Consider the following 20153-nt stretch of genomic DNA (forward strand, 5'->3'; position numbering starts at 1 on the left):
AGTTCAAAGCAATACTTTTTTTTTTTTTTTTTTTTTTTTTTTTTAAACAATACTTAAGGTTCTCCCTTCGGACCAGAAACTTTTTAGTAATTAAGAACAAAAATTACAGACGAAATTTCACAATATTGCGAGCGGTGATGATGTTTAGTAAGAAACGAGCAAAAAGGTTAATACTCACCGCAAAAACATAGTAGACATATCTTCTCCATGTAAGAAGCGCTTTCGGAAGAACCTTATTCCATCTTCAGCTTAAAATTTAAAGAGCATTTAAAAACATGAAGAAGAATGGGAAAGGTGAAATGTTAAAATGATTAAGAAATGTTAAACACAAATCTTCTGTCAGAAATTAAACACATGCGAATAGGCACTCTATCATTATTCACTGCTGTTCTCTGTTTTCTTTTCTTGCTTTCCAGATGGCGAAAGTACGTATAAAGATTACTCCAAATGATATTTATTTGTCTTTTATCTAAACTGAGTATAGGTTTTTCTTTATGGATACAATATGATTCTTTGATTTTTCGTTCGTTCCGTTGCTGTTTTTGCTTTCTTTATTAAACATGAATCTGCGATGTTATGGTTACAATCTTTGAGATGTGTTGCTAGATTAGATAACTGTTGCAGGCTACGAGATTTCGATGTACGAATGTGTTCAGTTATTGTAGTGCAAATATTCCTTTTTGTTTGATCTATATATACTTTATCACACTAACATTTTACCCGAGAGACGCCACTGCTTTGTAAAGGGTCAGAAAAAAATTCTCTTTCATATTTTTAAATTCTCTTTAAATTTTAAGCTGAAGATGGAATAAGGTTCTTCCGAAAGCGCTTCTTACATGGAGAAGAAAACTCTATCTTTTGCGGTGAGTATTAGCTTTTTTGCTTGTTTCTTACAGACGAAATTGTTTATAGGCAGCAAACCGTACATTAACACCATTGGCTCACTAAGACAGACAAAACAAGAATAAAATGACAAGAGAGTAAGTACTTCTTTAGCAAAAATTATCAATTTATACCATTACACTTAAGTGCCAGAAATCAAAAGATAGATAGATCAAAAGTTACCGTTGCACAAACATCGCAGAAAACTGGTCGAAAGATGGGAAGCAGTTTCTGTGTTGTCAGTTCAACTTTTATTGAGTGAAGTAAAGAATTGCGTACCGAGGGCATAATAGTAGTAAGAACACGACGGGATGATGGTTGGTATTACACGATTTCGAAGTCGTCTGGACATTGAACTTTGACGCTCCACAATATCAAGGGTTGACCGGGGCATTACATACAACCCGTCAGCGATAACATAGTGCCCCCCATGTGAGCTGAATGATCGCGAACGGCGACGTCTTGGCAACCTCGTCCGAGCAAAAAGACAAACAAAAGTGCGTGAGCTGACAGTAAGAATAAATTCAGGGCGTCCCAGCAACGTTTTTCAGAAACCACTGTAACGCAATTTGGTCTCCGTCGGACATTGCAACCGTAGACCGACACTAATGTCACTATTAAACGCTACCCATCGGAAGCGGTGACCCACATGGGTTTGGGAACACGTGGGATTGAGTCCTAGATGACAATCAATGTGTAGTGTAGTCAGATGAGTCACGTTTCTGGTGGTACACACAGATGGTCGGGTTTGGATGTGACGCAGACTCCATCAGGTCATGGACTCAAGTTATCAACAAGGCACTCTCCAAGCTGGTGGTGGCTCCGTAATATTTTGTAGTGTGTTTATATGACATGGTTTGGGTCCTCTGGTCCGCTTCAACCAGAAATTAACCGGTTATGGCTATGTTCAGCTATTTACAGTCCTTTATTGACTTTGTGTACCCTCCCAACAACGAGATTTTCTCGGATAATGTGCAAGGTCACCAGTCGTAAATGTGCGTGACTGGTTTGAGGAACATTGTGGTTATTTCCCACGCATTATTTCCGGATATGAAACAACATCAAGTGTACGTGGTATATTATCGGAGAGGCTATTGTTGTCCAGGATCCTCCTCTTACAGTAATCGCCGAATTATGAACGGTAATAAGCGCTCCATGGAGGAATATCCCTCAAAATGACTACCTGCGACTTGTCGCGTCCCTGCTATATCGAGTAGCTACACTTTGCCATGCATGAGGAGGTCTAAGACGTTATAAGGTAAGTATCCCCTGATTTCTGGCACATAAATGTAGATGTATTTAATTACGTCCTTAAAAAGAATCCTTTTGTTTAATTTTAATAAAAAATGCCTCTAATTCGCCTCTTTACATAAATATACAAGTGTTCCATATACAAACTATACAAACTGATAGTTACATATACAACTAACTTTTCATTAAGTTCTGAGAGTAATCTAAAATAGCCGCTTACGTAAATGTTGCGAAGTTCTGATTGCTACGTGCAAACAAATGGATATTTTGCGATTCGCATACGTTACTAATATTAGTTCACTCCGGCCTGCTAGACAACAGCTCCTGTAGGAAACACTTTCTTGTCAGTGTCTATCTATGACGTGAGAAGAATGAACATCCAATTTGAACAGGGAGTAAGTGACCTTCCAATTACTGTGTAATGCTTACAACGATGACAATAATTGATCTTCATCGAAGCTGAAATGTAGTAGAGGTGGAAGAAAGTAGTGGTAATATTGTCAGCACACAGTGCATAAATATGCGAGGGCGTTGTTCTTGGCACCATACTTTGTGGAAAGGCAGAGATATTCGCTGCATTCAGCAATTCGATCGTGCAATGTGCTCTCACCCATTTTATATTTCTATCTCTGCCAGATCCATCTTAATACTGTCTTTCGATCTGCGCCTGGGTCTTCCTCATGGTCTTTTTTACGACTGGGCTTCCACTTAAAATTTTGATTGTTCTTGCTTTCTTCTATTATGGCTGCATGACCTGTCCACCTGAGCCTAGCAGACTTGACGGAACTAATAATGTTTGGCAGACGGTATTAATTATGCAACTCCCCGTTATGAAGTTTTTGCCATTTCCCATTCTTCTCCTCTTGCGTTCGAATATTCGCAGTATGCGTTGTTCCATCAAAATAAAGACCACGTCTCGTATCCACACCACATGCATAATTATCATTTTATATATTTTAAGCCTCATTACTACACATGTTCAAAAGTGGACACATTATACACTTGCAAGTTACCTTTTGGCGCGTTAAAACATGGACAAGACTAGGAATGAAAGCTGGGTGCGATTATACAATACAAAATTCAATCAGCATTTCCCTCACTCCAAAATCCGGTAATCAATACAGATGTATGATATGGGGAATGTCATACATCATCATACATTTCCTAAAGACAGCGAACTGTGTGTCCTACTGCCGGCTCTTACAATAATATCCTCCTGGTTTGCGGACGGGTGGGCGGCAGTCCCAAGCACGACTTCATAATACTGCCCGTTCTCAAAATGCTACCTCGTGAGATTTACTCTAACGGAAGAGATAGCAGGTCTCATACTCTTCAGATACGAGTATATGTGATTTGGATCTCCTCTCCAACTACAGGAACTATTTCGAGGATAGCACTTTTCTAAAAGACACGCCATTTTGCATACGATAGGACGCTCTGTCGTGAACGTCAATAAAAACGGATGCTATGGCGTCCAGAGTCTTCTAGCAATATGGCGACATGGCTACGGATTATATTAAAGACTTTAACGTTTGTATGTTCTAGAACACTGCTGTCCAAATAGAGGCCCGCGGGCCGCATGCGGCCCCCCAAACCATTTTCTGCAGCCCACAAACCTCTCAAGATTTACGATTGTTATTACTGATACTATTTTCATTTATATTTATTCATTCTTTTAATGTTTCCACTCTCCTTTCGAAATAAGGCATCTATTTAGCGATTCTATATAACAAAAAGGCGCGGGAATCCACGGCAACACCTTCTCCTAAATCTTCGAATTTGGTCGGAAAAGAGGTCAGCGTTTAATAGTACTTATTTGTGTGAAAGTACATTTTCCACCATGAAAATTGTGAAGAATCGCTTCAGAAGCTGCCTTGGAGATTCTTCTTTTTTACATCTTCTGCGGCTCACAACAACATAGGAATGGATGTAGATATCCCAGACCTTGTTAACATTGCTATTCACTTTCATTTGTCACATTGAATATGTAAATAAGATTTCAAATACATTTTTTAAATAGTTTTTCTGGAGTAATAATAATAATAATAATAATAATAATAATAATAATAATAATAATAATAATAATAATAATAATAATAATAATAATAATAATAATAATTATTATTATTATTATTATTATTATTATTATTATTATTATTATTATTATTATTATTATTATTATTATTATTATTATTATTATTATTATTATTATTATTATTATTATTATTATTATCTGCGGCCCTCCACTTTACTAGTAAAGACCCTCAGGCTCATTATAATTGGACACCAGTGTTCTAGAATAAAAGGTTTGTACTCTATTGATATGTTGACACAACTCTCTTTCCAAATTGTCGTATTTAATCAAAACTCAGAAAGGAAAGGAAATAAAGGTTTTATAACAAATGAAAATCACATTCTAAATCAGTGAATAAATTACTGTAATTCATGAGAAATTGCTTACCTGCAATGCGCAATTCATCAGTCTTACAACGAGATCAAATTGCTGATGCTCCAGCATCGCCTTGTTCCCTACAACATGTTGAGCAAGTTCTGTACATAAAGCTAACCTCGCTTGTTTCGATTTGAGAGCCCTCAGCACAGCAGGAAACGTCTTCCGTGCATCCGAGATTTTATTCTCAAATATACAATTGATACAATTTCGTAACACCTGAAACAAAAAAAGGAAAATCATTTATGAAATGCTTTAATATAAAGCTGTCTACATTTGTAGTTTGTTCGTTATATTACGGTGGAATTTGAAAATGAAACTGTATCAATTTTAAATGTTTATTTTCTCTCTTGTATTAAAATAAAAATTTAACACTCGTGTCTTAATAAGGCAAGTTCAAATATTACAAAAATTTCGAATACGGGTGTACTAATACTGAGTCTTCAAGCAAGTGAATCACCTCTGTACTTTATAACGTAGTTTTTCAAGAGGCCACGTTTACATAATTTTTGAAGCAGTAGGGGAGAGAGGGGTAGGCCCGGTCAGTTTCATACAGCGTGAAAAACTTGTAAATAGAAGCAAATGATGGCGCCTTACTGGCAGCTGTCAGATAAAGTAATTTTGAGAGCGACGTCATTGTAGGAGTAATAGGTATTAAATGAAGGCGTGTTGTTTTTTTCACTGCGTTTGATGTAATATTAGGCAAAATATTCGACACTAAGTAATATTCCATTTGATATTTTTATTAAGTGACCTTTTAGGTAGACACTATGCTTACGTAGTTCTAAAGCAATCTATAAATTAATGCATTCATTTGTTTTGTATGTTGGTGTTGACCGTGTTTTTACTCAAAACATGCGTTTTGGGTAGCTCCGGTCAAACGGATGGGGTAATGGCAGTCAGTGACCGCGGCTCCCCGACATTAAAATAAACGATAATAAACAAGTCTTGACAATCAACCCCAAACAAAGGTCTTCAAGTGTAATCTAACTCAGAGGCCACAGATGATGAAGTTGAAGAAGGAACTTCCACTGGATCCAGTCGTATATATTCATTTGATGGTTTCTGGCCAATACCAATAGATTTATATTTCAAATATATAAAGGTGTTGACGAAAAATATATGTAACTTCAATGAATAAGTAGTTTTTTTTTTATCTTTTTTACACGAAACTGCTGTTTATTATCTGCCCATGTACATACCCAACTATTCTACAGTTAATGAATAAATTTGAAGTCTTAATGGTGTTGAAGATTTTTTCCATATGTAAAGCATGGGAAAATCCCTGACTGCCATTCCCCAACCGTATAGGAAATAACGATCAATTGAGTATGTTCATATTTTCGTTTTTAGCTTGGCAATGAAATAAGATATGTTTTTTGAAACTGATCACAATAAACTAGACAGAAGTACACTCATGTCCAAAATGATTGCCGCATATCTATAACTGTCTTCTTGTAATATAATAATTTGAGAATAATTTTGCAGGGTGTTTTTAATACTGATACTATGTGTATAATTAGAAAATGTATATTTGTGGTAAATTTCATACGAAAAGAATTGTAAATACGTAAATTAGAATGAATAGAACAAAATGTTGCTAAATGGAAAACAAAGTTTTATTTTCGTTTTATTGTTCTTATTTGCTGCTCTTTTGACATGAAATTTGCCACACACATGTCTTTGCCGATTATACACATACTAACATTATAAGAAATACCGTGCCAATTCGTTATCAAATTATATTCCTACAACAACACACTTACAGACATGTGACAATAATTTTGGATATGAGTGTACCTATAGGATCGACCTATCGCGGAAACTTTTCGTGCTTTACGAGCTAGATTATAACGATTTTTGCTTAGATGACTGCCATTTTCCCATTCTCCTCTAGTAGTAGTAGTACTATCATCATCATCGTTAGTACACTTACCTCTAATCTACGAGCTGAATTGCTAACGATGTGCCGAGGATCATGAATATTAGATATATGAGGTCCCATAGGGACGATACGGGGCTGACTAGGCCGAAGTGACGAAAGCCTGGAAAATAAGGTAAAAATGGCTCATTTAATACACATAATACAAGTTACTCCTGAGTACTAAGAATCAGCTAATACACATTACAAAGATTAGAACATTTTACAGAATTGAGAAAATTCATAGTAAATAGTCTTACTTGCAGCATATTGTAGCAAAAAAAATATTAGAGCGGCTTTTCATCATGTTTACATGCGTCATGCACTGCCATATTAGATCAAGCTGGAACAAAAACAAATGGCTGGAACAAAATAAATATATTAGTTAGCCGATACGGGTTAGCCTCGAAGTTCGTTAATAATAAAGCAACCACTACAAGTTACTTTCATCAGTATCGATTATTACTTAAAAATACTAACGACAAAAAACACATTTATGTTAAAATGTTCGTCTGCAGTTTGTTATAATTCAATAGTTCAATTCGATCAAACAGATTTAAAAACTAAAACTGAGTCTCATACTTCAGAATTTTGCTAATTTTATTACGAAAGTCTCTTAGCTTTCAATGGAAGTAGTATCTTTGCGAAGACCAAATAAAGGCAGTTAACTTTCGAATTTGAACATGCATGATTCTGAACGGGTTTTTAGTATTATTTTATTTTTGTATTCAATTGCAATTATAACATTTTTCGATTTTAAGTTTTCTTTACCCTATTTTAGACGAATCAAGAAAAGGTGGGAAATCAACTTTCTCGCTTCATATCCAGGAGATCAAGATTCGAATCCAGTGCTGGTTCTTTTCATTGGAGATATTGAAGTTTCTCAAACGAGAATGGGAAAAATACGAGTGAAACTTATGTTATAATGTCTTATTGTGAACTAGCTGGTTTCCAAAGGTCCTGGAATATACCCGCAATGATGCAAAATGTGAATACCTACGAATGCGAAGGACAGAGGTAAATGTCGACTGATAGCAAACACGAAGACTGAGTGTGTGATTGTGACAGAAGAAACTGAACAGGGAAACTGTGCGGTACATTAAAACAAAATACTCAGTGCTGAAAAAGATTTTTGTAAAGTTCGAAATTCATTCCGCAATTAACTAACAATTTGACTCAGCACTACGCGACTTTGGACTGATTCCAAAGTGAAACATGTTAAAAGAGCACAATAATAATTAGATAATCCAGCGCGGTATGACAAAAATATTTCGGAAATAAACCTAGTCTCTTCACAAGAGGATTAGTTTGAAAATACCTGCAGCCACTACTAGTGTATAGGAAAGCAAACCTTTCTAAGTCTGATTCTGTAAGTTAAATTGCCACATCTCGAACGAATTATTTACAAAATTCAGAAAATGAAGTGACGGGGCAGTGATAGCTCTGATCTAAGAGATTTCGGCATCTTTCTGGAAATTATTAGATAATCTGGGCCGCACCGCAACGAAAGGAAAATTGTTTGAGATTAGTAAGCTAACTAGTGGGACCAAAGGAGCTAATATATTTCTAGTGGAATCCAAGAATTTCCTTAGTCTCGATATACAAAGTAAGTTTATATATATTACAAATATTAAAAATATTTTGACGGATGACTAACACTTCTCCCCAAATTTATTAAAAGATTGTCAAGAACAGTATAATTTAACCCTTAGTTGGTAGCATCCAAAAAAATAAGCTATAACAATAACATCCGCCTGAGAGACGGACATGCTTAATTGAGACGCTTGAAGCCAAAGTGGTATAAGCCAGTTTTCAATAAAGTTTAGTTTCACCCAGAGAATTGATTCTACGTAACAAAATTCATATACTGAATAGTGAAGCATGTTGTAATTCACTTGTGGATGTACCCATGAGTTCAACACAACGTGCTTCACCGCTGAGAATCCATTCCTATACACATAACTTGTAGAGTTTTATCAACACATCCAACAGAATATGCCTTCTGGCAATTAGAAATGAACTTATTGAAAACATTAGACACTGTTGTTGGAGGATTCTTTCTTTTCCTTCGTTCACGAGTAGATGAATTATCAAACCCAAGAGCTGCCAGCAAAACTTCTCATCTTTTGGGAGACATGGTTGCACGAAAAGCATGAACTCCAGTGCAGTCATTTGATAAAACTAACACCAAGCTCTCACGCCCCGACTTGAAAATGGAACACAAAGTCATCAATCCAATGAGCGCTTCCATTTCAGTCTTATCAGTATTCTTACAACTTGACGAAGAGGAACCATCGGATCCGTAACCATAATCAGTTTCCTCTAACTGCTATCTCTAACTGTTTTATAGCCATTTGTAGTATAGCCCTACTCCTTTCTGGTATAACTTTGCTACTTGACATCTTAATATATTGATATTTTCGAAACGAAAGAAACACCCAAATATTAATATTTGTCAGTGTAAAGTAATATTTGTTCCTTAGACAGACAAAATATATTTCCTTTATAGTAATATCCGCTTGCGGGACGGCGTGGAATAACTTTATACACTTAGAAGTTTGCAACAATGAGATAGATACGCGACCATCTGCACAAAACAGCACAGTCAATCCACAACTGAAGCATAGGTCAAATATCAATTCATAGCGCAAATATGCGTACCAACTCTGAAGAAAAAAATATCTTACATCCGTCTGGGAGACGGATATTACCGACTAAGGGTTAAAAATAAATTTCTTTCTAGTTCCTACTTTCTGGCTCTAATAACGGAACTGTGAACTCGTATAATTATGGACAACGTTTCACAGTTATCTGAACTTGTATTTTTATTATTATTATTCCTTCCTCTTCCCTTCTGTATCTGATCAAGCGTTTTGCTAACGCTTAATCAACTGATTGATTGTAACACATGGTTCACACTGAAATTCTGGTACTGATTTCCCTGACCCGCGACACTATACTTATGGTGGAAGTTTAGAAAAAGTTAATTATAAATCAACTTCCACTATTTTCATAGACAATGTATGCTTACTTTCTTATTGTAAACACTTATTATGAGTAAAACTTCCTGTATCTGAAATGCAATAAAGCATCAGTAACAAAGAATAATTATGCATTAAAATAGTAGCTCGGTATTCTAAATACACTTAAAAATAAACAAACAAACGTACAACATAATTTCCTCTGATTATTTACAACCAACAAATCCAACTCACTTTCTTCTTCTATAGCACTGAACCTCGGGGTTCCAATGGCCATCATAAAGCACTAGTGACGCCCCTTAAGAGAAGTCACACCAATCAAAATTAACATTTTTTCGCAACAAACTGTACAAGAGGTAGTGAAATGAAATGAAATATTTTTAGTTCAACGTCCCACGATTATGCACCGAGTCTAAGGGAGACGGTGATGATGAGAAATGTATGAAATGGTGGAATGAAGAAAGTGGAACGAAACAGAAGAGTCCACGCGCACGGTGTCTATCCATCACAAAGCTCACTTGGCGTGGGCTGGGATCGAATCTATCACTAACCACACACCAGAGGTGAACGTTATACCACTGAGCCACCGTGGCATCGGTATAACGGATAGAATATTAGATTAGGTTTGTTCCATTAGTTCCTTTTGTACCGATAAAATGTTATATTTCTTTTACCGATGTGACTTATCTGAACACTTTGCCAAGGATTTCCTAGGTTATACATCGTTACTTCATAAATACTTTTAAGAGGTTTGGAAAGAAATCAGACACAGTGTTGACGATATACTGATCCTTTTGCAAGATCACATTCGGAAGTTTGAAGCATGAAGACCACCGATTAGTTTTCAAAATGCTGACCTTGAGCCTGGCTGAAGGCCCGGAGTCTAGCAGGCCATTTGTCAACAGATCACGAAAACGTGTTAATATGGAAGTAGCAAACCTCCTTGACAGGGGCGTGCTTTAAGAAGTCTACACTAGGGTGTCTCGTTTTGCAGGCGTTTGATTGAGGAATTGAGTCAAAATGGTTCAGATCCAGGTTACCAAATGGTCAATTGACGCTAAGAAGTAGTCTGGGACGTTGACCCGTAGCCACTCCTGTGTTGAACCTTGTGCATGAGAATGCAATACGGTTGGAACATCCACTGTTGGTTGCGGAATATAGATACTTAGAGTTTCTTAATGGGCTCCAACAATGTCGTCTAGTTCACGATAACTTATGTCTTCAACCCTTGTTCACAGAACTGCAGCCGTGTTGTGCGGACCAGCTCACACTCTATCACATCATGACTACTAATGCCAAGTGATGTGACCTTTGCACCCTGGAAAGATGTTTAGCAGTTTGCACTGATGACGATGCATACACATGATCATTCTGAACATTAAAGGACTGTTCAACTGTGAAAATCTTCAGCAAATTGTCCTGTGACCATTTCCTGCATAATGTATAATGGATACGTTTGGCTTTCACCATTCTCTGCAAGAGTAACGCATCAGTCAAGAAGTGACCTGTACGTTGTTTGTAGACTCTTGAGTTCCCAGCTCCTGACTGAGCATCCATGAGAAGGTTGGACTCGAACCAGACATCTCTCGGAGCATCATTGACTGAATCCTGACAGGATTTCACCGAGTTCTTGCAGCTACGGCGTTAATTGCCTCTGACATCCTCACTGTGGGCGTTCTGCCATTACGCTGCCGGTCATTGACACTTCCCGTTTCATTGTAACATTGGATGGTGCGGTAGACAAATCCTTCACTGATTTGCAGGTGTTTCAGGGTGGCGAAGATCTGCGGTGCTGGCATGCCCATCTTGCGCAACACTGTGACCGCAACACCATTCACGTAGTCATCCCACTCTCTTGGTATATGTTCCCATTGCCACGTGTCTCAACGTGGAATGAACAGCTCAGAGACCCACGATAACCAGATTGGAACACTCACCCATATCCAGCACGAAAAAAAAAAAAAAGTTTAATATACGGAAGAATTTACATTCTGTATATTTTATTCAAACTGATCAATACTTATTTGGAAGTTGTTGATAAAATAAGACCTATGGTGGCAATGGAATTTTGTTTCTGACTGTAAAACACTGAAGATATACAATTTTAATCGTGCTTCATATATTTATATATATATATATATATATATATATATATATATGGTGTCCCAAAATTTCCCTGACATAGGTTAACTCTTGTTATTATCCGAGTTACAACAAAATGTAAGAGGGAAAACCGTCTCCAAATATGATGTTTTCAATCTAAAGTGAAGATTTTTTTTTTAATCGGACGAGCCGTTTGAACTGTATACTCTTCATGTGCCCAATGTTAAATGAAAATGCAACGTTGCCATTTACCTGGACCCACAACACAAAGGAATGGGGGCAGTTTGAAAGGGGGAGTTGGCCATCGACACGTTAACATAAAAGAAAGTAACTTCATTCACTTGTGTTATAGAATTTGAAATTATCTTCACAAAATATTATTATATATTGTGTATTATATGTCTTAATAATACAAATATGTTACATTACAAAAAGAACTTCAGCATATCTAACATAACATAAAACATTAGCACGTCTTTAACAGCCAACTGCAGTACAGCGTTAAGCCAAAAAGCAGCATTTTATATTATTAAATGGAAAAAAAAAGGCTAAGACACGATAAAAAAGAAGTATGCAAAAAGTAGTAGTAATCACAGAAGGATTATTTTCCGCTAAAATTGCATTAAAATTATTGGTTTCAAAGGCAATAAATAAAATACACAATGCAATGTTTTACCAAAACGATTATTTGACAAGTTATTATTACTGATAGTGTATAGTCAACGACAAAAATAAATAGGGTATTCTACATGTAAACGTATAAAATACGCTACTTGCCAATGGGATATATTGCAGTACGTATATGCAAAAATAAGTGTTTTAAATGGATTATAAAAAGCCGTGAGTCGATAATTACTAAAAAGGTCATTTATTACTTAAATGTGATATAGTACATTTTTATATATAAAAAGAGTGTGCTTAATGAAAATATGGATAAATATTACAACCAGTCATAAAGCGGACAAAAAAACTGAACAAATTTTCATTTAATGTGATATCATTTACACCGATATGAAATGAAATCTCAATTTTACGCCTCATGAAGTTCGAAGTCTCTTTTCTGAATGGAAAAAATGATATGAAATCTAAGTTTTACGTCCCACGATTATGCCGAGTAGGCTAAAGAAAACGGTGCTGATGAGAAATGAATGAAATGGTGGAATAAAGGAAGTGGGAGGAAACGGGAGAACTCCGAGAAAACCCATATACACGGTGCTTGTCCTCTACAAAGCTCACTTGGGGCGAGGTGGGATCGAACCAAGGACTCCATCCACCAGAGGTGAACGCTCTACCACTGAGCAACCGCGGCTCTTTTTTGAATGGAGTCTATACGACGGGTTCTTCTGTTTAATGTTAAGATCCGAACCTCAACCAATTTTTTTCTCCAGTCTAACACCCTCACTAGAGATTGGAGCCTCAAACCACGTGCGCAAAAACAACTCATATCACGTGCACTCGGCCACAAAGGGGCAGACAACGTTGATAGAGAAGGATGATCTACAGGACTCAATCGTCCAAAATCGATAAGCGAGTTCAGACTAATTACTGAGACTCTTTTTCTTATCTTTACCTATACCTGTTTCACGAATGACCAGGATGTCTACTAAAATTCCAGAATGAAATTTCGTGATTTTTTTCATGGCCTTTTCTTTACCAACCCATAACATTTCGTAACATTCAAAAACTAATAACAGTATCTATATTCTTTAGCACTTATCTCTACTTTCAAAGTGCTGCCCCCTGGAACGAAAAAACTTGGTGTCTTCTCACAACTGAATAAACTGGTTAAAAGCGTAAGTGGTTTCGAAGATGCGATGCGATGCGATGCGATTTGCATCCCACTGCTCAATGATGCCAGCTGAAGGACAATCTCAAGAGCCAATTCGGAAGCGAATTAGTTCGAATTTTCATGCATGCTATAGAAGCGTGCTTTGCTAGCGATTTGATAGCGTCTAAACCCGTCCATAGACATTTTTGGCGGTGAGTTTTTGACGTTTTATAGAACAAGATGTTCCAGTCTATACTTATATTTGTACAGATAAAAAAAATCGTGACCTAAAAGCTAAATTTCTTGACAGTTTTCTGATTTCATGACTGATAGACAACCTAGAATTCTGAGGAGCACTACATCTCTGAAATGGATAGCCTACTACGTGCATAAGCATTTCTTTTTCGTTTTCGCTTTCCCCCCCCCCCCCCCTCAAGATCTTTTCTTTAACTTTAGCGTTACTCATAAAGTTACAATGTTGCTCTTGTAACATTTCTTAGACGGTATGGCATCCTGAACCCCGGAGATAGTGTGTTTTCTGGAGTTCCGAACACACGAGTATTCACCCCAAGAAAGGGGAAGTTGCGATTTTTTGTTTTCTATATTGTATTCATTTTTCCTTTTTCATAAGGTTATCTGTCAGTGGTACTTTAAAATGTATTAACTAAAATATTAACATAATCAACTCTCTCGTGGCTATATAGTCGGTGCGGGAGACCCCGGTGAAAGTTCCTGTGGTTCGGATTTCACGTTAAGCTGTAGATTCACGTCTCATATAGCCTGGTTGCTGACCTACACACGTAAGTCTAAATCAACCAAAATATTAACATGATTCTATGCATTGGAGATCAAATGTGGGTAATCTATAAAAAATTTCATGAATTTTCTTCTTTCTGTTCTAAACAAATAAGTAAAATAAACAATAAATTGGCAGGTCACTTATGATACAGTAGCTGGTTTCTAGTCTAATATATTTATAACCACTTACGTTCCCTACACATATTTAAAAATGAAGCATATTTATGTCCAATCCCTACTGAAAACTTGGAAAATATCACATTATTCTTTTCATGTTTTTGTGGTTTTGTTCGTTTCCGGGAAACTCATGCAATATATGGTAAGTTCAATCTCATCAAATTGGTATATGATAGCTTAACTACCTAACTCTATGGCCTATGGACCCGAAGGTTCAATGCCGCGTTCACAAAAGCTCTGCATTGAATTCTATCCTTAGCCAATTGGATCTACTTTGTATTCCTATTTCTGCCAGATCCATCTTAAAACTGTCCTCCCATTTGCAGCTAGATCTTCCTAATGGTCGTTTTCCGATTGGTCTTTCAGTTAAGACTTTGAAAGCGTTAATACTTTCTTCCATCCTGGCTACATGACCTGCCCACGCGAGCCTCCTGGATTTGATGACCCTAACAATGTTTGGTAAACCGTATAAATTATGTGGTTTCTCGTTATGAAGTTTCCGCCATTCCACATTCCCGTTTCTCTTGAGTCCGAATATTCATTTCAGGATCTTGTTCTCAAATACTTTCAGTTTACGTTTTTCACTCAGAGTAAGCAACCATACAGAACAACAGGGATGATTATCGTTTTACATATTTTAAGCTTCAAATTCTTTGACAGAATTCGCGACAACAAGAGATTTTGAACTGAATAACAACACGAATTCCCTGCTTTTATTCGACTTTTAATTTCTTCGTGAATATGGTTTTCATCTGTTAATATGATCCTGGATATTTGAAAGTATCCACTTTATCAAAAGTATTAACTGATATTTTAACGCATCTATAATTTGCCGTGTTTACGATCCCGACGAACTTCCATGTATTCAGTTTTCTCTGCATTTACTTCTAAACCCATGTCCCTGCAAACGTTAAATAAGAGCTCTGCATTTCTTTCTATTGTTTTCCTATCATCCTCTATTAAATTTACATCATCAGCATATGCCATAACCTGGTGAATACCATCCAACTCTAGGCCCTGATTGCTATCTTTCATTTTCCCTTATATTGGTATATGATAGTTTCACCATTAGAAAATGGCATTTTTCTTACTGGAAAAATTTAGTATGGTTCAGAACATAGCCAGTCTAGCTGATCTAGCGGCTAACCCGTGTGTCTTTGGTGTATATGGTCTCGGGGTTCGATTACCAGTCGAAGAGCACTGAAATGCATTGTGGTAGTTCGGACTCCGCCTTAAGCTCTAGGTTGATGTCCCATACAGCCATGGTGGTGAAAAGGGACGCTAAATTCAACAAATGTGTATACTGAGGTGTGCACAGTTCCAGTACTGCTTAAGGTAATCTAGTTAATGATTTTCATAATTTTCTACATCAAATTAGAAAATTCAAAAAGTACTACTCATCGCCAATGTTTCTAAATTAACTGTCCAGTTCAAAATTTATGTCTTAGTAATGAACCAGCAATGAAAGAAACAAATATCCATAAAGAACTGTCAAGTAAATTTACTTTCTTCTCTGAGAGCACTATCTTACTATAATAATAAATATTTTGAACGTCGAAAACGAAACCACGAAATCAAGATGTAATCCCGTAATTATTTAGCGATCTTCTTTAAAAAGAAAAAGTCGAATACATTACAAGGTGCTAGGACTTCAGAATTCCTCTTATAATTGCAGAACAAACGAAGAGAATTGAAATATATATATATTTAGTTGGAAAAAGAAAAAAACCGCAAGCCATACAGGAAAAGGGAAAGCTTACAACACAAAGCATGGCGAAATTAATGCTGCGAAAGCTTTCCAGTGGTGCAGTATTATTTACAACTATGACACGTGTTTTAATATAATAAGTACAGTTCTTACCATCCCATATCACCACCGCTATACAAGGAAAGCATGACGAGAATTAAAAGAAAGTTGAAAGTTTTAAGATGGTTAATATATACAACAGACGCATTTACACAAAAATTAAAAATTGATAGTTTGTTACACAATAAAACTACTACTATGCTTTATAACATGAGTCTCCAATCTTTTCAAGGTGTAAGACTGATCTTCAGTCACGAAAGGTATAATAATAATAATAATAATAATATAAAAATCATCATCATCATCATACAGGGTTCAGAAAGCGTGGAAACACCTTGGAAACGTGGAAACATTATTATTTTTTTAAAGGATCCTTCGGATATAATTTTCCTTATCTTGCACTCAAAAAATGTCATTACTAAACCACTTAAGTTCGAGGTTACAGATTCGAACGATGCACAGCTTACAATTGCCTACACATACAGGGGCTGGACAAAAAAAATCTAAAAACACTTCATACAGGGCACGTAAGTTTGGCCATCCTCTGTACAACACGTGTTGCGGTTGCCGATTGTTTTTTTGTTTTCAATGTGTCATGTGGACCTTCCTCTTCCGTCAGCAGTAACCAGTTCACCTGTGATTGTCGTGGTGTGAAAGTGGTGCGGTAAAATGGGCGACCTGACAGACTTCCAAAGAGGCATGATTGTTAGTGCCCGTCTGGTTGGAGCTTCACTGGCAACAGTGGCGAACATTTTGAGGGTATCGAAAGGCAGTGTGTCCAATGTCACGAGGGCATACACAATTCATGGGCAAACGACGTCTGCGAAGCACAACAGTGGTAGAAAGACAATACTGTCAGATAGGGACTGGAGGGCATTAAAACGGATTGAAGCAGCTAAAAAGAATACCACTGCAATGAAAATTACGTCTAAACTCAATTCCGGCCTACAGAACCCGGTGTCATCGAAAACAGTGCGACGGGAACTTCATAAAATGAAAATTCATGACAGGGCCGCTATCGCCAAACCCCTGGTCACAGCAGTAAATTCGAAGAGGCATATCCAGTGGTGCAAGGACCACAAGGCGTGGACTCATGAGTAGTGAAAACACGTAATGTGGTTCGATGAATCGACTTTCACCTTGTTTCCAACAAGCGGTCGTGTTTACGTATGGAGAACACCGTTGCAGTCCTATGGCACAGACTGTCTGCTTCCAACTGTAAAGCATGGGGGTGATTCTGTTACAGTATCGGCAGTGATATCGTGGTTTTCTGCAGGTCCCATCATAGCCCTGCATGGAATGATGAATGCTAAGGCGTATGAGGCCATTTTGGAGGACCAGGTTCTACCCATGGCCCAGATATTGTTCCCTCATGGTGATGGCATCTACCAAGATGATTTGGCACCCTATCACGCTGCAAAAACGGTGAAATCGTGGTTTGAGGAGCATAATCAGGAGCTATAACACCTCTTTTGGGTCCCACAATCACCAGATCTGAACATCATTGAACCATTGTGGTCTGAGTTAGAAAGGCGCGTTCGGTCTCATTACCCTCCACCAGCATCCCTTAAGGAACTGAAGCATCTTTTGGAGGAACAATGGTACAAAATTCCACACACCACGATTCAGGAGCTGTATACGTCCAAACCACGTCGAACCCAAGCTGTTTTGGAAGCAAAAGGAGGCCCCACACCATACTAGGTATGATTTTCACACTTTTGCAAACGTTTTAGATTTTTTTGTCCAACCCCTGTATAATTAACAGAGTTTCTCCACCCTTGTTTATTTATTATAATTAGAGCTAGAAATTTCAAGTGCTAGACCTTACTTTTTTCTAGAAAAATGTTCAAATTAGCTCGTCTTGCAAAGAAACCATTAAATAAACACTCTTCCGATGCAAGCACCTTTTTGCACTTTTTCTCAATATTAGTATCCTTTTGCACTTTTTATAACCTTTTATTTATTTACATTTTTTCGTTTCTTTTCCGAATTTTACGAAGGGGTGCTTATGACAAAGATTGAGCCTTACCAAGAAAAAATTGAGCTAAGAAACTGAAAGTAGCAGGGTATAGAGCAGGATCTGTATAGACTATGTTGCAAAATGCAATGTTCTATGATATTAACATCCTTTTCTTTTTCATTTCAAAACTGAACATGGCTGCACCTCCAGCAACCTTCAGTCCAGAGAAGCATAGGATCGTCCTGAATTTTCTCTTCCTCCAAGGAAAAGGTGCGACGCAGATCTACGATGAAATGAAACAAATTTTGGGGGACGTGGGCCGTCATATGCAACTATCAAACACTAGGTGGAAACTTCAGAACTGGCCATTTTGATGTTGAAAGTTCGAAACCCAGTGGCAGGCCTGTTTCTGTGTTTGTTCCCGAAAATGTGCAAGCCATCCAAAACATGACCATGGAACATCGTGGAATATCAGCCAAAAGGATTGTTACATGTTTGGGCATATCACGTGAAAGAGTTAGTACCATTATTCATAATGATCTGGATATGAGGAAGGTTGCAGAAAAGTGGATCCTCAAACTACTGACGAAGGGACAAATACAGGAAAGAAATACAGGACAATGTGTCCACCCTAGGCTTTCAAGTATTGTCTCATCCCCCTTATTCGTCTGATCTAGCTCCATCCGATTATCTGTTCCCGAATCTCAAGTCACCGTTTTCAGTGTTCAAGCGGCAACTGATCGTACAGATGAGCAGTTACAGCAGCAGACAAGACTTCTATTTACAAGGACTTAAACAGCCGCAGGACAGATGTCCCAAATGCGTTGACCCACTAGGGAAATATGTGGAATAGTGTGAGAGTTTCAGCTTCCTACCTGAATCTTTTTCTTGGTAAGGCTGAATCTTTATCAGCACCCCTCGTACTCCTATAATAATTAAACAAAAAACACCGAGTGTGTGGCGTCTCATTACTTTCTCTTCAGTGTAGGCCTGTTAGGCGAAAACTACTGAGTTGAAAGTAAAGGAAGGTGGCAACACCAAACAGACCAGTAACTTTTTCGGATGAGTTGGTTGATTTTGACTTTAGCGTCCTGTTCAGCACCGAGGCTATATGAGAGATAGACCTACAGCTTAACGTGGGATCCGAAACACAAGAGCTGCCACCGGGAATCTAGGTCTCCGCGTCAAAGACAACCACGAAACCTTCTTAGTGACCAGAGATGCAGCCTCACTCAAAAAAAAAAGTAAATTTTATGTTTTAACAGTTTTCTCACATGTGACTAAGAACGACTTGTTTCAGGCGGACTTTTTAATACATCAGTGAATCTACAGTTCTTAATTATAATGTAATTAGTTTGGTACTGTTTGGATGGATACTTACATTTTAAATTTGCACTTCTTATTTTTCCCCCTTAAGATTTCACACTTTTCCTTTTTACAAAACTTTGGCACCTAAAGTTCCTAGCTTTAATTACAATATTTTTGTTTGATTTGCAGTACGAAATGTCTCTCAGTATATATATATATTTACCGTAAATAAAATACATTCTCTGTGAAAGTTTGGAAAGTAATACAATGTGTAAAAGAACAAAAGTGAGTATCAATTTATTAATGTTCAGTTTATGTGCTAGTGTGTTCGCTGTGTAATGCAATACCTTTCTATACATAATCTTTTGATAATTCCCATTGATTTTGCGAATGTAACTGAATAGTTTGCATGCTTATTTGGTGTATGTGTTACAGTTTAAATTCCTGATGGTGCATGCACCCAGCTTGTTTTACGCTTAATTTGCATGTGCATGTATTAATCTAATTAATACCATAAAAAGTTTCTCAGCGCCCACTGGGCAGTGAAGGAAAACATGTGCGCTCTCTCTTAAGTACCACTTCCTGCTTTCATCTATGAAACTGACAACAACACGCATTGCAAGTCAGAAACAATATTATGTATAGTTTGGAGCTATCATTTCTTATACCTCCAACCTACACTTAATATTGTTTCTATGTACAAAGTGAAAATATCATCACGTGATCTGACTTTCCACTGCTTACTTAT

The 20153-nt window shown here is 37.2% G+C and overlaps 1 protein-coding gene across 3 annotated transcripts in view; it reads right to left on the reverse strand.

Annotated features, from left to right (window-relative positions):
* Sbf (SET domain binding factor) overlaps window positions 1-20153 on the reverse strand; it is a 211026-nt gene that overhangs the window by 139478 nt on the left and 51395 nt on the right. For all 3 annotated transcript variants that reach the window (XM_081739289.1, XM_081739287.1, XM_081739288.1), the window contains exons 10-11: window positions 6519-6627; window positions 4595-4801 (exon numbers count right to left, since the gene is read on the reverse strand). In XM_081739289.1, the coding sequence (XP_081595415.1) occupies window positions 4595-4801; window positions 6519-6627 (316 nt within the window). The remainder of the gene's footprint in view (window positions 1-4594; window positions 4802-6518; window positions 6628-20153) is intronic.

Source organism: Thermobia domestica, chromosome 14, assembly GCF_964235325.1.
Source record: "Thermobia domestica chromosome 14, izTheDome1.hap1.1, whole genome shotgun sequence".
Lineage (NCBI taxonomy): Eukaryota > Metazoa > Arthropoda > Insecta > Zygentoma > Lepismatidae > Thermobia > Thermobia domestica.